Raw genomic sequence first — 21,227 nt, forward strand, 5'->3', positions numbered from 1 at the left:
GCCCCCGCCTTGCTGCTTGCGAGCTGGCGCTGGTGGGAGTTTGCTCCGTGGCGGCGTGTGCTCACCTTTCCTCCCACGTGGAACTTCACCTGGTTTCTTTTCTTTGAATAGAATAGCGTACCGCCGTGTCATTCGTGTCTATCAGTATGAAGTTGGGGATGATCTGTCCGGAAGGTTTTCTTCTTCCTTTTCTTATCTCGCTGTGTTTTTTTTTTTCCTTTAGTTTTGTGTTGTTTTTTTTAAAACCGCGCACTCCTAATTCCAAAAGCTCGCTTTCCTTTGGACTAACTGTCACTGCTGTGAGATGCTTTTGATAGGGAGGAGGTGTTCCCCCTTTTGCTGGCACCCCCTCTCCGTGCCCGGGACAGCCTGGGCTTCTGCCTTGGGCTTCCGAAACCCCACTGACTGCGAGCCCTAACCCTTTGGGAGTGAGGCTCGCCCGTGCAAATTTGGTCCGTTAACACGGAGCGATTATACCACCAAAGCCAGTCTGGACATCCACCCGCTGGTGTCGTGGAGGGGCAGGGTTTGGTCGGGGGGACAGAGGACACGGACTTCCCTTCCAGAAAGCCTCTGTTTCACTGGGGCACACAGAAAGTGCAGCTCACCGGCACAGTAGCCAAGACTCGCTGTTTGTACACGGATTGTCCATTGTTATCTTGCACCATGATTGTTTCCGGACAGAGGCTCTAAACGAACAGTGGGGAAAATAAACTGCTGCCTTGATTACTCTTTCGGAGGCACCCTAAGCCTCACTCCAATTCGGAGCGTTAACGCTTGTGGATTTAATCTGGGCTGCCAGAGCCCCTCTTTTCGTTGCTGCTCATTTTCAAACGCCAGTTAAAAGCAAGCCTTGCCTTCTGAACGCAACAACGAATAACCCCTAAATTGCAGCTGAGCCCCACAAACCCTCTGCCCATTGGCACGCCAGAGGGGAAGGGTCTCCGAGGCGACCTCCAACCAGTAGCCCTTGTAGACTGCGGCGCTTCGGGCTTGCTAAAGGAGACGCTTGCCGCAGGCCTGCGGGCGGCGTTCGCACCGGGCCAGTAGTTTTGTGAGGTTTTCCACACACCACCTCTGTGCTAGAGCTCCTGTCGCCCATCGGCAAGCCAAGCTCATCACCGGCGGTTTGTGTGTATTGGGCATTGGTTGGGCGGTGAGGCTGCACCAGAGGGAACTCTCACTCAGACCATCCAGGAGGGAGCGCTTTGGGTTTGGCATGAAGTGCTTTTCTCGCGGCTTGTGGAATGGGGCTTGAAATTAACTTCCCGGGGCGGCCAGCCGGAGTCCAGTTTCGAAAGGCTCGCTTGCAGACTGCTTGCTCGTTGGAAAAACTGGCCGAGAGAGAACCTCAGGAAAGGGTCGCATTGACCTGACTTTCTATTGTTTTATTTATTTATTGAAAACATGTCTATGCCGCCCCCATCGCAACAAAGCCTCGGGGCAGCTCACAAAAAGGTAGCACAAAAAGGTTTCTAGGTAGCGAAATATACATATATATGTGTGCCTAACATGTAATCCAGTGACCAATTTGCCAATGGTAAATTGCCCTGGGATAGGTCTTGTTATATATTATCTATATACTTTTCTTCACAATACACTAAAACAGAAATTGAAATTGACGGAGTCTGAGGCTGGCTTTTAAGTAGAAAATTCTACCTTGAATGGATGATTTAAATTTTTTTTTTTTTTTTTACTATTTCTTAGCAGTGGGAGGGGAAAGATGCCCTGGTCCTCCAGTCTTATGGAAACCAGGTGAAATTGCACGAAAAAGGGATAGTGTTAATCTCAAGCCCCATCTGCTTTTACTTCTGCCTGCCAAGAACCCCCCTCCTCATTCTGGCTCTCTGTTTAGGTCTTGTATGGTGGAAGAATCAGGAACTCTGGAGTCGCAGCTGGAAGCAACTAAAGTGCGTATATAACCTCCCCTTTTCTAGTTGAAGTGTCTGAGGAAAGATGCATTTCATTATAATGGATATTTAGTAGAAACCGAGCAAAAGGGGCATTTTTAGCCTATGGCCAGCCTATATAAAACAAATAGGAAAGGTGAATTGAGAAAAGGCACAAGGAGTTTTGCAGTAACCCAGTGGAATGCTATTTTTTAAAAGCAAGCCACTGTCCCATGTGCTGTATTGCCTTTAAAAAATCCTGCAGCTAAATGGCTAGCAGTTGTTGTAAATCGGCACAAAGAATAATGTGAGTCCAGGTGTGAAGCAGTTCATACAATTCCTCCTGTACAAAGCACCGTTGGAAGTGGATGATGAATTTTGCCACTGAAATCGTGCGATTAAATGCATTACTCACGCTGCAGTCCCGGCCCCGACATGCAATTTTATGAGGGGCGGGTTGGTCAAACACGGCCCAGCCTTTACTAAATTTTGTTCTTTAATTACCTAAGCCAATATCGGGCATTAGGCATACAAATGCTCGGTAGACATTTGTTTTCCTTCTATTCGGCAGCAAGTTGCTCACTCGCCCTTCCAGGCTGCATTCACTGGTGTTTCAGGCAGCAGTTACAGCCAGAACCTGGAAGAACTGTCAGGTGCCGTTCCGAATAAACAAGTATTTCTTCCTCCGTCCCTTTCTTTTTGGGCCGTGTCTTCCACGTGGTAGCTTTGTGGGCAGGTAGCGCTTGTTTCCCCAATGAAAAGGCGTCCTGCTTGTTTATCTCTGCCGGCTGCCGAGTGTCAGGATAAAACTGCCACGATATTGTCTTGTCCGTACGTGCTCTGGTTTCCAAAGGGCCTCCGCTGATTTGTGGGCCTTGCTGGCTTGCCTGATGGTCTCCCCGTTCCCAACAGCGCAAGCACCAGGAGATCCGGGCGATGAGAAGCCAGCTGAAGAAGATCGAGGACCTGGGAGCGGCTATGGAGGAAGCTCTTATCCTGGACAACAAGTACACCGAGCACAGCACCGTTGGGCTCGCCCAGCAGTGGGACCAGCTCGACCAGCTCGGGATGCGGATGCAGCACAATCTTGAACAGCAAATACAGGCGAGGTATGGCCCGGCCCGGGGGCCGCCTGGTCAGGGCAGCTTTGCGGCTTTGCGGAGGCGTGAAGCTGTGCTTGTGTCACGACCGCGCTCCTCTCCCCTCTAGGAACACCACCGGCGTCACCGAAGAAGCCCTCAAGGAGTTCAGCATGATGTTCAAGTACGTTGGGGGTGGGGGTGAGCTGTGGGGCCTCTGCAGTGTGGACCACGCATTCTGCTCGCCAGCAGGGGAGCGGGCCGGGCCGGTTCGCCTCCCAGTTCCCGTCTGGGGGCAGCCACCCTCCCTAGCACAAGGCAGGGGCCACCTGCCCCCCCCCACTAAGTCCTTGCCCTGCTTTTGCCATGCTGGCCTCACCGTCCTCCTCTCAGTCTGCGCCTCCAAGGTATTCTTCTCGTTTAAGCCCTTCGACCCTAGGGATTTCCTCGAATGGCTTGTTTTGCTTCCTGTTGCACCCGCTGCCGCTGTCCTCATCCTCTCTGCGCCTGGGCAGGCCGCTTACATACACACAGAGGCCCAGCAGAGATGCTCCCCGTGTAGCTTGAGAACCTCTGACCTGTAACGAGCCGGTTGACTAGCTTTAACGGCTCACATAATTTACATTCCAGGCACTTCGACAAGGACAAGTCCGGTCGGCTGAATCACCAGGAATTTAAATCCTGCCTGCGTTCTTTAGGCTATGATTTGCCAATGGTGGAGGAAGGCGAACCAGACCCGGAGTTTGAGGCTATACTCGACACCGTTGACCCTAACAGGTACAGGTTCAGGGTGTGCACCTTGGCCGTCTTCCGCAAGAGCTTCCTTGCTTTAAGATTCCAGTGCTCGCCTTTGAAAGGGGACAACCGTCAGCGTATTTCCCTGTTCAAGATAAGTGGGTTTTTTAAAAGTTGGTGCTGGTTGCGCTTCTCTTATTTATTTGCTGTTTAGCTCAGCCGACTAACCACAATTTCTAGCTTGGACATTGGGACTGAGTCAACGGCTCTCCCCTGAGAAGCTGCTTGGTCTCCGGTTCCGGGAACTGGCTCGGCAGACCAGAAGAGCGAACCCTTTTAAAGGGCGTTTTGCACAGGCTTCAGGGCAGCTGTCGCTTGGCTTGCTGTGGAGATGCTCTGGATGGGCTAGGGCTGCCGTGCTCATGCTGCGCTCTCCCCACCTTTGGCAGGGATGGGCACGTCTCGCTGCAGGAGTACATGGCGTTCATGATCAGCAGGGAGACGGAGAACGTGAAATCCAGCGAGGAGATCGAGAGCGCCTTCCGTGCCCTCAGCTCGGAGGGCAAGCCCTACGTGACCAAGGAGGAACTCTACCAAGTAAGTGCCCGTTGCCGGAATTCCGGCCGAGAGGAAAGTTCAGGAATGCTTTTTAAGCTCTTCTAGCCCAGTTCAGCCCGTGGGAAGCCACAGCATCGACCTGTCGGCGACAGGGGCTGGCGTGTCTTTTCGTACAGAGGATGTTCTAATTGCGGTCCAAGATGTGGACGACGCCGGCTCCTTCTGCATCAGTGCAGCATAGCGAGCGGAGGCATCTCATGCTCAGAATCGCAGGACCCTCGGCAGAAATGCTGAAGAGGAGAACCTGCGCTCTGAGCGTCGGCAGCTACGCGGGGTGGGGGGCAGGATCTGTCCGGCCAGTGCGACCTTCTTGCCAAAGATTCCTCCCCCTCCCTCCACCAGCAGGGCCATGCGCAGGCACACTCCTGCCCTGCTCCACCCCAAAAGGTTTTTTAAAAGTTCTGCATACGCGACTGCAAAGGTTCTGCCTTCCCCTGAGTGAGCGAAGCAGGGTGGGACGACCAGTCGATGCCTGCATTAAATTGCTAACCGCCCCTTCAAAATCACTTAAGGTTGAGGACAAAGCAAAAAAATCCCTCCTTTGTTGTGTGACCGTGAAAAAGACCGGCAACACCAGCAGGTCGTTTTGTATTTAAAAAGGTGATGCCCCGTCTCTTCTGTAGGGGATCGTATGGAAGGAGCCCTCTCCCGTCCTACTGCACCGCACATTTATGCTTAGTTTTGTGTATTGATTAGTAACAGAAAAGATCATCGCAGGAAACATGCAGTAGCTTTTTTTACATCGTTCTCTCGACCCACACTTCTTTTTAGGACACTTGGTGTCAAAACAGCTGTCTTCAGGCTTATCTTTACAAATTCTGACTCTCTTGTGCCTTTCTGATACAGCTGGCCCTTGCTGCTGGGTCATCAGGAGAAAACAGGATTCTTCTCTTAAGATTTAGTACATCTGATTATTTGTTTATTTATTACAGGCATTTATATCCTAAGCTCTCAGGGCGGCTTTCAAAATATAAAAGTACAATATAAAACCTCAATTATTAAAACAATATAAAATACATCATGAACTTAAGAAAAAAGCAGGAGAAAATTAGAAAGTGTGACTATGAAGGGAAATCCTAAAACATCTAAAATCGTTGGTTATTAAAATAATGGTTGAATAAAAAGGTCTTTACCTGGCGCGGGAAAGAGTATAACGTCAAGTATATAAATGATTAATCACTTCAGAGCCCTTTCGCATTTAAATTGATGCCCTGCCTAAGATATTTCAACCGCATTTCTTTCTTCCCTGGCCGCGCTTCTCTGCTTCTTCTGTGGCAAGGGCCACCGCCTCTCTCTGAACACATCTCTTCCCTTTCAGAATCTCAGCCGGGAACAAGCAGATTACTGCATCTCTCACATGAAGCCCTACATGGACAGCAAAGGCAGAGAGCTCCCCTCTGCCTACGACTACATCGAGTTCACACGCTCGCTCTTTGTGAACTGATTCCCGGCACGAGCTCGCTCAGTAGGGACCCGAACCCCGTGCTCGCGTCTTCCGCTTCGTAGCTCTCTGCATGTGTCCGCTGTTATGCACAGAAGTAACCTATGTTATCTTTCCGATGTAACCTCCAATCCGCTTCGCTTACACTCTGTTCTTAGTACGAGGAGCCAAGCTTGTTGCCGTGTGCTTCAATAAAAGTTGCTAGCCCAAGTGACCCCCTCTGGCTGCTTCTCGAGGCCCCGAAGGGCCATCAGATGCCCTTCGTCAAGGAGTGCCATACGCAAACACACCCACTGCCAGTGCGCGCAGGAAGAGCAAAACAAAGGAACTTCGTAGGGTACGAATGGTGCAAAATTTTATTACTCTTCGTATGGTCCGTATTAATCTATAACTTCATTAGCTAACTGGTCAAGATGGTTCATTTCTCGCGGTCCCTCTTCCGTGAAGTCGGAGCTCAGCTGCCATATTTTCACCACGCCGCTGCTGTCTCCAGCAGCCAGTAGCTGGGGCCGCTTGTGGTTGAACTCCAGGCTGTACACGGGACTCTGGTCAGAGCCCTGCTTAATCGTGAGGGAGGGCTTCTGGGAGCTCTTCCCCAAATCAAACAGCTGCACTTCTCCTTGAAAACAAAGACCACCAAACAGGACCGTGCCGTTAGCCGCCATAACGATGCAGAAGACGTGGCCGATGGCATTAGCTCTAATCGTGACATCATTTGAGAAGCATCTTGTTCCCGAAAGATTTTTCATAATCCCCAGTCCTGATCCTTGGTAGCTGCAGCCAGTTTTGGGTGCATGCCAGACACAATTCACCGTGTCCTTAACCTCAAAATCAATTAGACTAAGCCGTTGGATGGCAGGTTTGCAAGCAAGGGCCGTGGGTTCCACCCCCCCCCCCCCCGCAAAAGGTGCAGGTAAGTCATCACCTCCGATGTTTTCTGGAGTTCCACCCCACTTCTGGTTTCTAGGCTTTTCATTGCCTAGAGCAAGTCCTGCATTCAGCACGGCTTTTACTGATGACACAAACTTTGCACCTGCTGCAGAAGTAACACCAGCTTGGAACTCCCTCTGGGTATTCCCCAAGCTGCAGCTGGAACTGTGCTGTTCTCGGCGGCACTCGGCTTCGCCGGATTAGTGACCACCATATCCAGGTGTCTCTGCCTGATCTTGGGTTGGAGCCCACACTCCCAAAAGCTCGCCCTCTTCCTTCTGTGTAGCTTTTTCAGGGCACTGGAGGGGAAACCCCGTGGAAGAGGGGGCACGGAAGTGTATCTGACACGCTAAAATCCCAGTGTGAGTCAACGTTCCCCCAGAGCTATGCTGATTCTGCAGGGGTCTGAGTTTAAGTTTCTGCCCCCCTTACCCTCCCTCCCAGAGTTACCACGTGCACCTACCCTCTCCAGAAGCAGCTGCGAAAACCAAGGGCCGTACCGGAGACCACCTCACACCAAAAACGTATTTCTTTGACAACTGAATAGAAAGAAGCGGCTGAGCTTGTAACATGGAGTGCAAGTGAACATGCCCGTCAGTCCCTCCGTTTAGAAACAGATTCCTGGAAAAGAGCAAACTTTGGGTGAGGGGAGACCAAAAGCCCTGGACCATCTAGACAGGTTAGCTGCAGAAATGTACTTGCAATTCCTAGACAGTTTAGGGCGAGGGGGTGCTTCTTTTTCTGCTGCGAGAGCCCCAAGCACACCCCGGGACAAAAACACGAGGTGCTTCAACAGAGAGGCAAACTCAATCTATTCACGATTCCTTGAGCGGCACTGAACGACTGAAAAGAACTCCAGAGGCAGGTTGCTGCCATCTCGGGTCTTGCAGGGTGTCAGTAGAAGCACATGTGAAAAGATGGAAATTCCCGCGTCGAGATTGATGGCGGGGGTTCTCCTCCCTTTTGTTCTGAGTGCTGCTCGGGAAAAGGGCCGAGTTTGTCCCTTCCGCTAAAGGGCAGACGGGGACCCAGAGAGCAACACACCCGTCTGAGAGCTGCAGGGCCCTTCCACTTCCCAAGGAGCCGCTTCTGCTGCTCGACTCACCTGTGGAAAGGGGAGCAGCTGACGGAGTAGATGGGCCCTCCGTGCAGGGAGAAGACAAACTGGGCAGGTGCCTTCAGTGCGATGGAGCTACTCTTCTGCAAGAGCGCCGTGGTCTCTACTGCCGTGGAGCACTTCAGCAGGCAGCCGCCTTCCGTGCCAACAACAAACACGCTGGGCTCAAAGTGGGAGAAGGAGAGCGAGGTCACGCCCACTGCTGTGTCTCCGTGTGTGTGCTGGGAGGATGGGGGGGGGGGGCAAACCCCTGGTGAGACCTGGCAGACTTGTAAACAGACAACCCCCCCACAGAAAAGACACTTGTCACGGGTAGAGTCAGAAAAAAGAGATGTTGTGTCACGGACAATTTCCCTGGGAAACCCAAACAGTGCATTTCCCGCTCCTCAAGCAGCACCTCCAGCCAAACCGCAGGTAAACAATGGCCGGCCGGCTGGCCGGCCCACCACCCTCCCCCGGCCACAAGCCACTTCCTCCAGTTGTGCCTTTGCCAACAACCCAAGCGTTTCCTCAAGGAACAATACGCACAAGCACACTCCCGTGCCTGACTCACAAGTTGGCCTAGAGCCTCCAGTCCGTGCTTTTTAACAGCACAGAATGGGCACACGTGACGGGAAATGCCGTTTAGTGGCAGCCCGCGATTTGGCGCACACAACGTGGATCGTGAGCCTGGAGGGGAAACGGCCCCATTGCGGAGGGCAGGCCCAGCGCCGCCACGGCTGCCTTCTGGTGGGAAGTGCCGCCAGTTCCAAGCAGGCGGGCTTGCTGGTGCCACCTGGTCCAGGCGCTTCCCCACAGCCACACCGTCCCGCGAGGTCAGTCTCCTCCACGCAGGCAGAAACCAAAGCTCTCGCCCACTTCCCTGACAGGCCACAGGAGACGACTCCGTTTCCGTGCCAAGCCCACCTTCTTCAGCCTCGTGCTCCTGGGGATCTGCTGCAGCCTCAGGGCAAAGCCGTCCGCAACCCGGAGACGGCCGTCTCGCTCCTCCTGCCACATCAGGATCTTCCCGTCGGTGGAGACGCTCAGGATTCGGAAGGAGTGGCCGTGCCTCGAGTCCCGTACCCAGCCAACCTGAGCCAGAAACGAGGGGGGCTTGCCAAGGCTGCTGGGAGCGAGGAACAGGCGGGACAGTGGAGCGCTCTCCACCCTGGTGGTGCTTGCCCCAGAAGGGCCGCTGCCAAGCCTGTGCTCCCGAGGCCTGAGCTCCCCTAGCTGGGTGCTGGGCTCCAGGGCAGGATGAGGAGCAGGCAGTCGTGGTGAAGAGGGAGAGAGCCAGGGTCTCGGGGGCCACCTTGCCAAGGAGATAGGAGAAGCAGCGGATTAAGCTGGGACCCGAATGGTACCGGCAGAGACCTGAGTAGAACCGGACTGGGGGCAGACACATTCCCATCTGTCCCGTCGCCCCCCCCCCCCACCGCAACCTCCTTTCGGCTCCTCCCGCTCTGCTCCTGTCCTCACAGCTCACGCCTCTTACAGGGTAAGGCTGAAGCACAGACTGGCCAATTACTGGCCGCTGTCATTCCGGACATTTTTAGCTGAAGAGGAAGGTCAGCGGGTTAACAGCAAAAGGCAGAGCAAAAGATCTAGGGATCCTCCCGCTCGCTTCACAAGCAAGAGGATTAAGGGCAACCGAAACAGATGGTTTTTAGATTCCAGTGGGAGAGACCCTGGCCTCTCCCAGGCTCCTCCCCTCCCTCCCTCGAATTCGCTGGTCTCTAAACTAGCTCGAGGACCCTGCCCCGTTTCCATGAAAACGTTGCTGCCTCCGGCTTGGCGAGGAAGGCGGCATCCCAGCATACCTGATAGACTGGGTCTGTGTGGGTGTCCTCCGTCATTCCCGTCCTCCAGATCAGGGGGTCCTCCAGTCTGCTCACGTCCCACACCAGGACCTCCCCACTGAAGAGGCCACCTGGAAGAGCCAAGGGATGCCAGCGACGATGGCCAGGTGCCCCGGCCCCCTCGCCACCTGCACCCGCCATTCTCCACTGCACCATCTGCCTTTGAGAAGGGCTGGACCCATTGCTGGATTTAAATGGATTCGGGGTTAGACCCAACTGAGGATTTAAACCCAGGCCTCTTACTGACCGCACGGTTCACTCCTCTGGACTCACAGGACCACAGAGATGGACAGCAGCCTTATCTGCTGCATTCTGCACCACTCTGTGAGTCAGCGTTACTCTTCCAGTGGGATAAGGCACGAGCCCTCAGACTGGGAAGCTCGGTGGCGCGGACAGCCAGTCAAGGGCCCCGTGCGCCTGAGCGGCCACCTGAAACCCAGGCACCAAGCAGCAGCGACTGGGCTCCACAGGGAGGCCCCCCCGCCTCACCTCCGGGAGCTGCCCCGGACAGAGGCCGCTCAGCTGGCCAGAGGTGACAGAGCGCAAAGCGGGGAACGAGACAAGCCGCAGAGCTGACCGGCAATGAGCGACGGCTGCCGCGGGTGGAAAGCCACAGACATCACGGCCCCGGGAACTTCCACCACGGCACCAGGTCGCCTGGGGTCGAGCGCCCTGCGGTCGAGATTCCACGCGCAGACGTAGGACTTCTCCGTGCTCCAGTCCCCATCGCCCAGCCTGGAACGAAAAAGGAAAGGCTGGCCGGAGTCGCCCAGGCCAGATGCAAACGGGTGCTCTCCAGCTGTGCTACATCGCAAATCTCAGCCTTCCCGGTCTGACCAGAGACCCTCCAGGGAAGAGCAGAGTGAGTCCAGCTGCAGTCACTGGTAGGTAGGTATGTTTGTTTGTGCACATATTTATATGCCACGGAGAGCTGCCGAAAGGCCTCCCTAGGCAGCTTACAACCACATATCAAGCATTTTAATATCAAACAGGCTGCTGCACAGCAGAGCTTGCTGACCAGGAAAGGCTCCTCTGGGCGACTTCTGCTTGCGAAAGAGCCGCCCGTCTTCTGGAGCAAAGATGATCTGCATTCCTGGTTTCTCCGGACAGCCCGGCTCTTGGCAGCTACCAAGGGGGCCAAGGGGAAACCCACGTGGCGCCTCCTGGGCACGGTCTGTGCGCGTGCTGCCGCCTTTGCGCCCCCCTTCCCAGCAGGCACGTCATCGTGCCCCTTTCATCCCAACAGCCTTCAGAACGATGCCCAATCTGCGCTTCTCCCTGAATGCTTGGTAAGTACAAATATGCCTTCCAACCCCTTTTCCCCCAGGGAAACGAGGCTTGGTCAGCTCTGATAGCTAGCAGTCCAAACATGGAGCCCCTGTGAAAAGGGGGACACCCGCCTCGCTATCTGGCCAACTCACTTGCCGTACGAACAGGCAAGGACTGCTCCAGTGGCATTCCAGGAGACGCTGGTGACTTGCAGGTCGTTTGCTTGAGCCTCGGGGTATGACAGACTGTGCAAGCAAGTGACCTAAAAGGAAAAAATAATCCGGTGGTGGTTGTTACTGATCATAGTAACAGCAGTAATAATAATATTTCTCTGCCACCCAACAGCCAAAGCCGTCTGGGCTGGTTACAGCAAGCAGATGACATACCATAAACATATGTAATAGTGAAACATAATTAAATACAAAATTTAAAAGCCAAACATAAAACCATTTTAAAACCTGCAACAGCTTAGATAAATTAAGTCAGAGGACAGGATGAGAATTATGTGCGGAAATGAGGATACAACTTTACACAGTACTGAACTGGATGTGACCGGTTGCCCAAATCAAACTGACACTAAAGAGAGGGCTGGAGCGGCCGCTTCAAAAGTGGAAAACCTTCACCAGCAGTGTCCTACTTCAGAATCGGCGCAGATGGGGAGCCCTCCCTGCCTGCCTTTGCTCCAGGACTTTCCTCCCCAAGTACTGAACCCACAACGCACAACAGAGGGGGGAAAGCGATTTAAAATATTAACGTTCCCACAACAGCCAGTGCTTTACCGTTTCATTCTGATCCGCCCAGTTCACCTCGAAGCCATCGAAGGCATGGCTCTTCCAGTTTTTGTCCAGCTCTCGGATGACGGCCTCTTCCACACTCTGCAGGAAAGTGCGCAGACCAGCATAATCCACTGGCACAGGTGGTGGCAGGACCGGGGCCGGCTCCCCGCCCACGTCTGTCTGAATGCCCACATCCCGGCAGCAACAGGACTGAGTTACAGCTTCTGCTGTAGAGATCACTCTGGTCTGGGTGCTTTTCTGTTAAAATAAGAATGTTGCAGTCAATTATTTACCTGCCTTTCTGCCGGAGACGAGGTCTCCAAATGGCCAGCAAAAAAAGAAACTTGAACCCGGCAAGGCCAAGGAGGCGGGGAGGCGATGCATAATGGCTTTCTCCAACCTGGCGACCTCCAGTTGCCTTGACCACAAATCTCCAAATCCTTGCCAGCATGACCATGCCGGCTGGATAATAAGTTGTAGAAAAATGTTGTGTGATAGGATTTGAAGGCTGGGGAAAGTGTCTATGAAATGTCCATTCCTCAGTCCTTTGAGATCCATACACTTCTTAAAAATGTGCAGTCCGATCCTATGTGCATTTGCTCAGGAGTATGTTCCACGCAGCTCAAAAAGTAAGCCTTGACAAGGTTGGCACCCTTTCAAGTAACCCCACTGTTGTAGATGGCAGGCACCATTCACGGCATCCTGCAATATTTACAGAATTGTTTGGGGGGGTTTTTTAAAGGTATTTCTCGGGGTCTTCTCTCACTACTTGAGCAGACAGGGCAATACTGTGTTTCCCCTGCCACTCATCTTACATAACCCCCTACGCAAAAACAAAATGTTTGCAGAGACAGCCCAAAAGGTACACCATCAAAAGGCATTTCCTAAGCAATTGCCCTGCCTCCTTCCCATAATTTTACTCGTGGCTGACACGACTGGCAACTTGCATTTGTAGCTTGCATTTCCCCGCCACCTCGCCTGCCCGTTTCTGCACATGCACAGCTCTCAAGGCGGAGGCCAAGAATAGGACGAAGGAGCTGCTCCCGCCATCATTATTATTATTAATAATAATAATAATAATAATATTATAACATTTCTATGCCGCCCCTTGCCGAAACCTCGGGGCGGCTTACAACACATAAAATACATTGAAATACAATAGAACATAATAAATTACCATTAAATACAAAAATACAAAAAATACACTGAGTTACAAATATAAAATTAAAATTATCAGTATAAAATAAGTAAATAAAAATATAGGAGGAGAAAAGAGAAGGAAGAAGAAGTTGCCCTGGCCAGATCATATGTTTTAACAATTAAAATGATGTTTAAATAATAAGGGGCCCCGCGGGGCTTTGGGGGAGCGTTTCTGCCCCTGCTGGGACGTGCCACGGATCGGGCCAGGGCCCTCTGCCAGCACGGCGGGCCTCTGCCCCGCAGCTGCGACCCTTCCGCTACAACCAGAGCAAGTTCCTAGACCGTATGGCTCCGAGCAAAGAGCTGAATCGGCGAAGAGTCCCGGAAGCGGCCTTCTCCCCAGTCGGGCCCTTGCTCGGGCCCGCCGGGGCTTCTGCACCGCTCGCCGGGGAGGCGGGCACGGAAGCGGGGCCTTCCGCGGCATCCACCGGGCGCACAACTGCGGCGCGCCTCTGGGCTCAGGCCCGGCTCCGTCCGGACGGGCCGGACTACACCCCCCCATCGGCCCCGGGCCCACGGCGCGCCTCACCTCCTCGCCGCGGGCCTCCCGCGCCCTCCTCCACGCCGACCCCACGCCCTCCGCCCGGGGCGCCGCGTCCGCGAACATCCCGAGCGGCGGCGGCGGGCCCGGCCCGGTTGCCATGGGAGCGGGCGCCGCGAGACGACGTTACCGGGGCGGCGAGGCCAGCGCCGCCATCTTGGGCGCGGGAGAGGGCCGCCTCGGCGCCCCGTTGCCGCGGGCCGGGAGGGTCGCGGGCTCGGTGGCCCCCGGCCTCTCGTCCTGGCCCTGCGGGAGGGCCGCGCGGCCGACCGAGGAGGGCTCGCCCGAGAGAGGCGCCCGGCTCGCGGTGTGGCGCGGCCCGGAGGGGCCGGAGTAAAGATGGCGCCGGCTCGGTCGCCCGGGAAACGGGGCGGCCCCGCGTCGCGTCGCGCGCCCCGCCCATTGCCCCGCCCGCCCGCCCGCGTCACCGCCCCCCCGTGCCCGCACAACGGCCCTGCGAGGTGGGCTTGGCTCGCAGAGGCGCCTGAGGCGGAGCAGCGGGGAGAAGCCGCGTCTCCCCGCCCAGTTCAGCCGCCCGAGCGCCGCGTTGCCTCTGCCGGGCTTTCGCCCGGGGTCTTACGGCCTTGCTTAATTGGTTTTTATTCGCTAGATGTTATGTGAGCGGGGCCGGCTGGAGCCGGAGGTCCGACTAGATGGCCCGGGAGCCCCCTTCTGACTCGCGCTGGTTCTATGTTATTTATTACTGTTAGAGGTCGTTTGAGGGTATTTGATTTTAAGGACTGTGAGTGGCGTGCATAATGGACGGGATATAAAAGTTTTGAATAGATAAAGAACTAATACGCATGCACGGGATTTTGCCCGTACAGACGAGCCAATGCATACTGCGGGAAGCCAGCGTGCGTGAGCCTTGCCAGGGTTAATCGACCTGTGCGAATCCTGTTCCGTCTCCAGGGCCCTTCCTTGGAATGCAAACTTGCATCTGCCCAGGAACTGCCATCGCTCCGCACCAGACTGACCGGCCTCCGCCTTCCGCAACACCTGCAACCCGAGCAGCACCATCGGACCAGCACGCCCATCATCCCGGGCCATCACGTGGGCTTCCCATCGGCATCTCACTGGGCCCAGCCCCTTCCTCAACCACAATGGGTCTCTCAGCTTTTCCCACATTTTGAAAAGCCAGAAATACCTGGATTGGCCGCTAAGAGCTTTGGAGCCCGGTGGATGGTGCTGGATTTTTTTTATTATTTTTATATATATATATAAATATATATTTGGCCCCGGCACGAGATGCTGGGGTGCCCCCCATCCCTTGTGGCCCCCAAGAGCTTGCAACCCCCCCCCCTTCAACTTAGCAGATCTGGCTTCCAGGAGCCACCCACCCTCCGGACGCACCTGCCAGCCTAATTCGCAGCGTGCAACGAGCGCGCTCACACGTGCGCGGGGCTGGGCAGGAAACGCCCCCGGCTGCCCGCGCTGGCGGAGCGTCGGGGCGCATGCGCACTCGAGGCTGCCGGGCGCGTCTGCAGGAGAAGCACGAGGCGGGTTGCTACGCGGAGCTGCGGCGGCGGCGCTTGCAAAGCCCAGGCGAGGGAGCGCGCGGGTTATTTTGCAGGGAGCCTCGTGGCGCTCGCAGGGGCTTCGGTCTGCATCGGCGCCACTTCTGCATCCGGGCGGTGGGCGAAAGAATAGAACGATGGAAGAGAAAGGGCGGGCAAGATGGTGCAGAGGGTCAGCCATCTTTTCGCGGAAATGCAGGGCTTGGAGCTGGGGGCGATCCTTTGCAGAGGACAGGCGCTGCTCCGGCCAATTCTGGGTGTCCGTACACAGATCTCACCCCTGCAGCAGACTCCCCGTCGTTGCATGGGCGGGGGGCGCGCTAGAGGGGCTGCCCTGGGAAGGAATGGGGCGGGGGCGGCTTCCCTGCACGCTCTCGCTGCAGCATAAAACTTCCCCAACCCCACGAAGTTGGGATGCGGTTCCAGGGACATCGTGTCTTGAAATTATTTGGATGTTGATGTGCGGATCATGCAACAAACCAGAGCAGTATAGATGTTTTTAAAGGGTCTTCTGAGTAGAAGAAATTAAAACGGTAGAAATCCCCCAGGATTGGGGACCAGTGGCCTGGGCAGCGAACAAAGGGAAACGTTTTTCTTAGTGTTGCAGTTGAGGCGGTAGAATGAACTGTATTTGACTGAGGTCCTTTTTCCCCCTCGCCTCTCGTGCGGGCATCTCAAGGTGGGCTCAGCAGGGCTTCCTCCTCCCCCATTGTAGCATCACAGCAACCCGGGGAGGTGGGTAAGGCTGTTGCATCTTGAAGAAAAGCGGGTGCCTTGCTGATTGAGCCATTGGTGTGTTGAAGGCAGGACGCCTGTGCATGTTTAGGCAGGAAGCGGGCCCGCAGCTGTGAGTCGCAGCCCTCTTTTCTGCCCACACATGCTTAGGGTTGCACCCTTAACGAAACACTCTTGCTTTTTATTATTTATTTATTTGGACTGCTTGTATGCAGCCCCTTTCGCATAAGCCTCGGGGCGGCTTCCAACATATAAATAAATATCTATACAATACATATTAATATATTTTTGTTCATCCCGACAGCAGAAGGGAGGCGAAATGGCTTCCCATCCAAAAGCGTTTGCGCCCTTTGAACCTACCGCCAGAGATGCTGTAGAGGGTGAGCCGAAACGGGGAGGCTGCGACTGGTGGGAGGAATCGAGGTGCAAGTCCAGGAAGCGGACAGTACAGCCTCGAGAGGTTTGGGAAAGTGTTCAGGATGGGGAAGGGGAGATGAATCTGGGCAAACTAGAAGAGGCCGTTAAAGAGGCCTTTGAGGATGCGGCCAGCCTGAAAAAGTACAAGGAAACCGGGACGGTCAGTGAACGGTTGCTGGCTTATGCCAGTCAGTTTCATTATTACCCCGATAAGAGTATTTTGCAACTGACCCTAGAAACCTTAATTGTGCAGAGGAAGGGTGCTATTTGGAGTTCCAGCGCTTCCCAGTGCGCTCGTGGTACTCGGGAGACCTGTTCGGTGGCTTTGCGTTTGGGGAGTGGAGAGGGGGTGTGCAGCCCCCCCCCCAAGCAACAGGAGGAAGGCAATTCGGGGAAGATGTTTCTGTTTGGGTGTAAAGGGAAGGAAAAATCAGGGTACCTAGGAATAATAAAATGAGTAACCTGCATTATAGGGCTGCTAATAAAAATACAGAGGTTTGTAGTACCTGGTTTTTTTAAGGTGTTTCTGTTAGTGGCCAATTGGTGATTCCAAGACTGGAAAATTGCTCTGTATCAAGATGGAAAAAATGGTTTATCGCAGCTTTCCTCAACTGAGTGCCCATCAGCTGTTCAGGTGTCCAGTTCCCATGAGCCCCAAATAGTGTGGCCAGGTATAAGGAATGCTTGGAGTTGGACTCCCAAGACTCCGATTACCAGGTTGGAGAAGGCTGTTTTATAGATCTGCTGGTACGTTACATTTTTCTTAGACCTTTGTGTATTGTTCTACAGTTGTTGGAATCCTTAAACAAGTATATATATACTTAACCCTTTATGCAGTTTGGCATTTTAGGTGGTGCATCCAACTTAATTTGTTCGGAAGATTGAGTTTCTGATCCTTACTGTGCTTCGGTTACTGAGCTCTAAAAATAAATTGTATGGACAACAGTTGACCAGCACCAGTAGGGCTTGGTTTGGTGGGTGAAGAATTTAGCCTGGTGTATGTGCGTGAGATATTGTCAAGAGCGTTTGAAAGGGTCGCCTCCCTCCCCAGCTTTTGAACATCCTCTTCAACTTAGATGGACTGGGAGAAGCAAATTAACTTCACTAGTTCCTCTTTCTAGGACTTGCAGGGCAGTAAACGATTCATTAAGCCATTTCTGGACAAATGTTTCCCCCAACCCCGTAGCCTACTTTTGATGTCTGCTTTTTAAAAAATGGGCTTACTTGCGTTGTTAGCCTGGTCCCTGGGTTAAGAATGAGTTCTGTTCCTGAGATTTATTTATTATTTATATTTATTTATATTGCGATTTATATCCTGCCTTTTTCCGACAAAGGGCTCAAGGCAGCTTACATCATCTCTCCTCCTCCATCTTATCCCCACAACAACAACCCTGTGAGGTAGGTTGGGCTGAGAGTCTGTGACTGGCCCAAAGTCACCCAGTTGGCTCCATGGCCGAGCGGGGACTTGAACCCGGATCGCCTGAGTCCCGGTCCCATGCTCTTAACCAATACACCACACTGGCTCTTGTATATGTCAGATCGTGTGTGTGTGTGTGTGTGTATCTATCTATGTAGCATATAAAACACTTACGAAACAGTTGCATGTACACTAAGCCATCTCAATACTGGATCTTCTGCTTGCGTTTATATACGCACTGCCCCTGCAGTCTTCAAGGAGGGGCATCCGCTCCTGATCCGGCAGGGGGCAAGCAAACACCGATAATGGCTGGATTGTCATTGCAGGCCGTGTCCGCCAGAGTTGAGCAGAGAGGGAACCCAAGGACATGACCGGCTCCCACATGCAGTTCTGGTGTGAAAAGAGCTGTGTGGGCAAGCGGCTGCTTCGTGGAACGGGACCGCAGCAGGCGAGGGGCTGCAGCGAGAAGCCCTCGTCGCCACAGAAGACGAAGTTTCCAACCCATCCCGATATTTTCCCAGGATTCCCCAGCCGGGCGCAAACGTTGAGTGTGGGTTGCTGCTGCTGTGTTCTCTGAACCCAGCCAAATAACTCACCAGGGTGCGTGACCCACTGTTCACAACCAAGCAGCAAAACATGGGTTGGCTTCATGGGTTGCTTGTGGGTAAGCCTCGGTTTGTTATCACAGCTGGTTCAGAGAGCATCACCCCTATTTCAGCACTAACCCACGGTTCCACCCTTGGGTGTGGGTTGTGTGTGTGTGAACCCGGCCCCTGGGTGGGCTTGCACAACCAGCCAGCTGGGTGAATTTCCCCTGTGTCCAACAGGCCATGGGGCACGGCAGGGCTGATTCCTGCCCCTCTCCCCTTGATCCCACACTCGTCCCACTGGTATCCCATGCAGAACGGCTGCTCATCAAGTGGTATTGGGGGCAGGGGGAAGCACCCCCCCACAGCTCCTCTCTGACAGCTTTGCAGCCCCCCCCATGGGAAGTCGGTGGGGTCCAGTGGCTTGCTAGCCCACCTTGGCACCCTGGCCGCTGTGGATTCTTGCGCTGGAGGAGGGAGAGGAAGGAAGAGGACACAAGCCCTCCCACCCTGGGTCCCCGGGCTCAGCTCGGAGCTCCCTTTGTTATGGAGATGGGCTGATCCTTATCCAGAGCCTGCCTTCTCAAATGGCAGAGAAAAACTTGAGGGAAGGATGCTTAATTCTGGCTCTCTGCCTGCGGGGAGAGAAGCCGCTGAAGAGCCCTGGGAGAGACACAAGGTGCTGATTTTGGAGTCTGGTGCTTCCAGAAGGCAATTCTGGGCAGATTTTGAGTCCTGCGCTTAAAGGAAATGCAATACTGTGGATTTCTGGACAGGAAAAGAGACAGACCTGTGCTTGTTCACAGTCCGCACCCTGAAGCACAAACCTTGGCATGTTCACGCACAGAGCCAGCAACATTCCCCAGCCAGGAATCGCAAGACTTTTCCCTTTAAAACTTGCATGGGATGGCACCTTTATGGTGCTGGCTGCCCCTGAGAGCTTTCTGTTGTACCATCATGGCATTACGTTTGTATCCCAGTTTTTCCCTCTTGCAAGGAACCCGAGAGGAAGCCTGCCACCTGCTATCGGCAGCTATATTTGTCCTCGCAAAGATGGCAAAACGACGCAAGCTTCGGTGGAACTCCCCCCACCAAGCCAAACCTGAGTGAAAATAATGGGGATCTCTGAAAGACACTCGTGTTGAGGAAAACTGCTCCGTGGGGGTGAGAACAGCAAAGACAAATGCAATAAATAGATTGTCTTTTCCATCTGACTCCCAGGAGGGTAATTCAGAAGCCCCGAGGGCTGCTGGGAGTCGTGGTTAACACTAAAATGTCTTGGATGCGCTGCTTTCTCCGGTTCAGGATTTACCCAGCGATCAGCCAGGAGCCATGTGTGGCAGCTGCTGGAATTTGGGGAGCAGCTCGGGGCTTGCTTGATTCCACCAGGGAAATATTAAGGCCAAACGGGAGCCTGCTCTTGCACAAAGCCGCCCCCTCAAGCTCCCGAGAGGCTGTGGGGTGGGAGAAGCCCACCACCACCACCACCACCACCACCACCACCATCACAAGCCCAGCTTGGAGCAGGCCCAGCAAAAGCATGCTTGTTGATCTCCGTCGCTGGATGTTCCCCGGCATGAAACCCAGTTTCCCGGGGGAAATGCCGCTTCCATAAATAAAAGGCTTTCCAGCAGCTGCCGCAAGAGAATCAGAAGCAGATGCTGCCTGGCCCTGCGCCAGGCCTGGCCTGGCCTTGTTCGGCGGATCGCATCCACAGGTTGTGGGACAGCCCAGGCAGAAGCGAGCGGGCGCCTTCGCCGGAGATGCCCGGGGCGAAGATGCCCAGCTTCACATCAGTCCCCTGCTCGGTTTTTGTAGGGAGCGGGAAGGGACGCCAGTCGTTCCCAGTGGCCCCTGCAGCAAGGTGGCACGCAAGCACGAACCCCTGGCTACTTCCTCCGCTGGGCCCACTGCTCCGGAATCCCTGACTCTCGGCCAGAGCACTCTCCAAGTCTCGGCTGCGTTGCGTCTCTTCCCAACAGCATCCCCAAGTAGTTGGCACCATAACTTCCCCTTCTCATCTCGGCCCAATGAGAGGTGTATGACTGCTGGTTCATGGGAAAGCTCCGAGATGCGGGAACGCCAAGGCCCAGTGCTTCCTAGGTCCCGTGATCCCTCTAGGAGCACCTCTGATCTTTGGGGCCTCTCCCAGTTGGCCAGCCGCGGATGCATTGCCAGAAAAGCAGCGCTGAGTCACCCGAAGGACAGCGGGTGAAAGAGGGTGGATTTGCGCAACGTTTGAATAGACCGATTCGTAAGGATAGGTGCAAATTTAGAAATAATAACTATAATTTAAATAGAACTTAAACTCATCTCCCCAGAGTGAAGGAAGTGGGCCAGCATGTGACAGCTGCCGGAATGTTAATGGCCGAAGGGCAACCTCAGGTTGTCATCCTTGGTTTGTTTTCCTGAAACTGAAGTTAAGATGCACCAACTGCCAAATAAAGGGAATCTTCAAACCGAGGAGACTCTCTGGGCAGCTAATGAAAATAGAGGACTGTTCTCGGTAAAGTAGGCACCCTGTCACACTGTCTCTCCCGTTGGAGGCCACCTGCTACTTTCACCATCGTGTTCTCCGGTGTTAAGGTCTCTGTGTGCGTTCCGTACAGCCTGAAGAGCCTGATCCTGCCTAATCTCGGAAGCTAAGCAGGGCCAGGCCTGGCTGAAATTTGGACGGGTGACTTGGGTGTTGTTCTGCTCTCGGAGAGCTTTGCCTCCTGGAAGTGCCAAATTGTGTAAATAATGCTATGATATATGTTTCCTCAGTATGCCTGCATGTTTCATGATGGGCTTTCGTCGCCTGACTCCAAAGTTTCCAGGGAGCCGGCGTGGCGTAGAAGTCAAGATGCTGGATGGGGGCCTGGGAGATCTGCCGAGTCCGAGCCCGCGCTCGGCCATGGACACGTGGGGCTGGTCGCTGACGCCTGTCCCACCTGTCGCCGGGCCGTCTCGGCACGTCTGTCCAGGGAGGCACTGCTGATCGGTTCACCTCGGTGCTTCGCTCCCACACCTTCCGGCGGATCCTCCCCACAGCTGACTTCAAGCAGACATGCAGAGCCCGAGACGGGGAGAGGGTCCATCCTGACCCGCCAAAGGCCCGGCCACCACCAGACTTGTC

General features: G+C 54.3%; 2 protein-coding genes across 9 annotated transcripts in view; one reads left to right on the top strand and one right to left on the bottom strand.

Moving 5' to 3' along the window:
• Positions 1-5,976, top strand: part of SPTAN1 (spectrin alpha, non-erythrocytic 1) — a 58,599-nt gene extending 52,623 nt beyond the window's left edge. For 4 of the 8 annotated variants that reach the window (XM_044439961.1, XM_044439959.1, XM_044439960.1 and 1 more), the window contains 7 exons: positions 112-174; positions 1,856-1,910; positions 2,802-2,998; positions 3,099-3,152; positions 3,599-3,745; positions 4,153-4,300; positions 5,640-5,976. In XM_044439961.1, coding sequence (XP_044295896.1) covers positions 112-174; positions 1,856-1,910; positions 2,802-2,998; positions 3,099-3,152; positions 3,599-3,745; positions 4,153-4,300; positions 5,640-5,765 — 790 coding nt within the window. In that variant the 3' untranslated portion in view covers positions 5,766-5,976. The remainder of the gene's footprint in view (positions 1-111; positions 175-1,855; positions 1,911-2,801; positions 2,999-3,098; positions 3,153-3,598; positions 3,746-4,152; positions 4,301-5,639) is intronic. The other 4 variants (XM_044439963.1, XM_044439964.1, XM_044439965.1 and 1 more) reach the window with 1 other exon arrangement.
• A 119-nt stretch (positions 5,977-6,095) lies between these two features.
• Positions 6,096-13,538, bottom strand: DYNC2I2 (dynein 2 intermediate chain 2). The gene is made up of 9 exons (XM_044439726.1): positions 13,425-13,538; positions 11,699-11,953; positions 11,072-11,181; positions 10,228-10,385; positions 9,612-9,721; positions 8,716-8,883; positions 7,798-8,030; positions 7,156-7,313; positions 6,096-6,381 (listed from the first exon to the last, which is right to left on the bottom strand). Exons 1-9 carry the CDS (start codon positions 13,536-13,538, stop codon positions 6,143-6,145), a joined length of 1,545 nt encoding a protein of 514 aa, XP_044295661.1. The 3' UTR covers positions 6,096-6,142.
• Between the last annotated feature and the right edge of the window lie 7,689 nt (positions 13,539-21,227).

The sequence above is a fragment of the Varanus komodoensis genome, unplaced genomic scaffold (assembly GCF_004798865.1).
Source record: "Varanus komodoensis strain SLA01 unplaced genomic scaffold, ASM479886v1 scaffold36, whole genome shotgun sequence".
NCBI classification, from domain to species: domain Eukaryota; kingdom Metazoa; phylum Chordata; class Lepidosauria; order Squamata; family Varanidae; genus Varanus; species Varanus komodoensis.

Excerpts from the sequence above, each read along its gene's own strand:
- DYNC2I2 (XM_044439726.1), bottom strand. The coding sequence starts at position 13,538 with ATGGCAACCGGGCCGGGCCCGCCGCCGCCGCTCGGGATGTTCGCGGAC. Across the intron at positions 10,386-11,071 it reads CTTGCCTGTTCGTACGGCAA|GCTGGGCGATGGGGACTGGA; the intron begins GTGAGTTGGCCA and ends TTTTCGTTCCAG. Across the intron at positions 6,382-7,155 it reads CGCAGCTGCTTCTGGAGAGG|GAGAAGTGCAGCTGTTTGAT; the intron begins GTAGGTGCACGT and ends TTTGTTTTCAAG.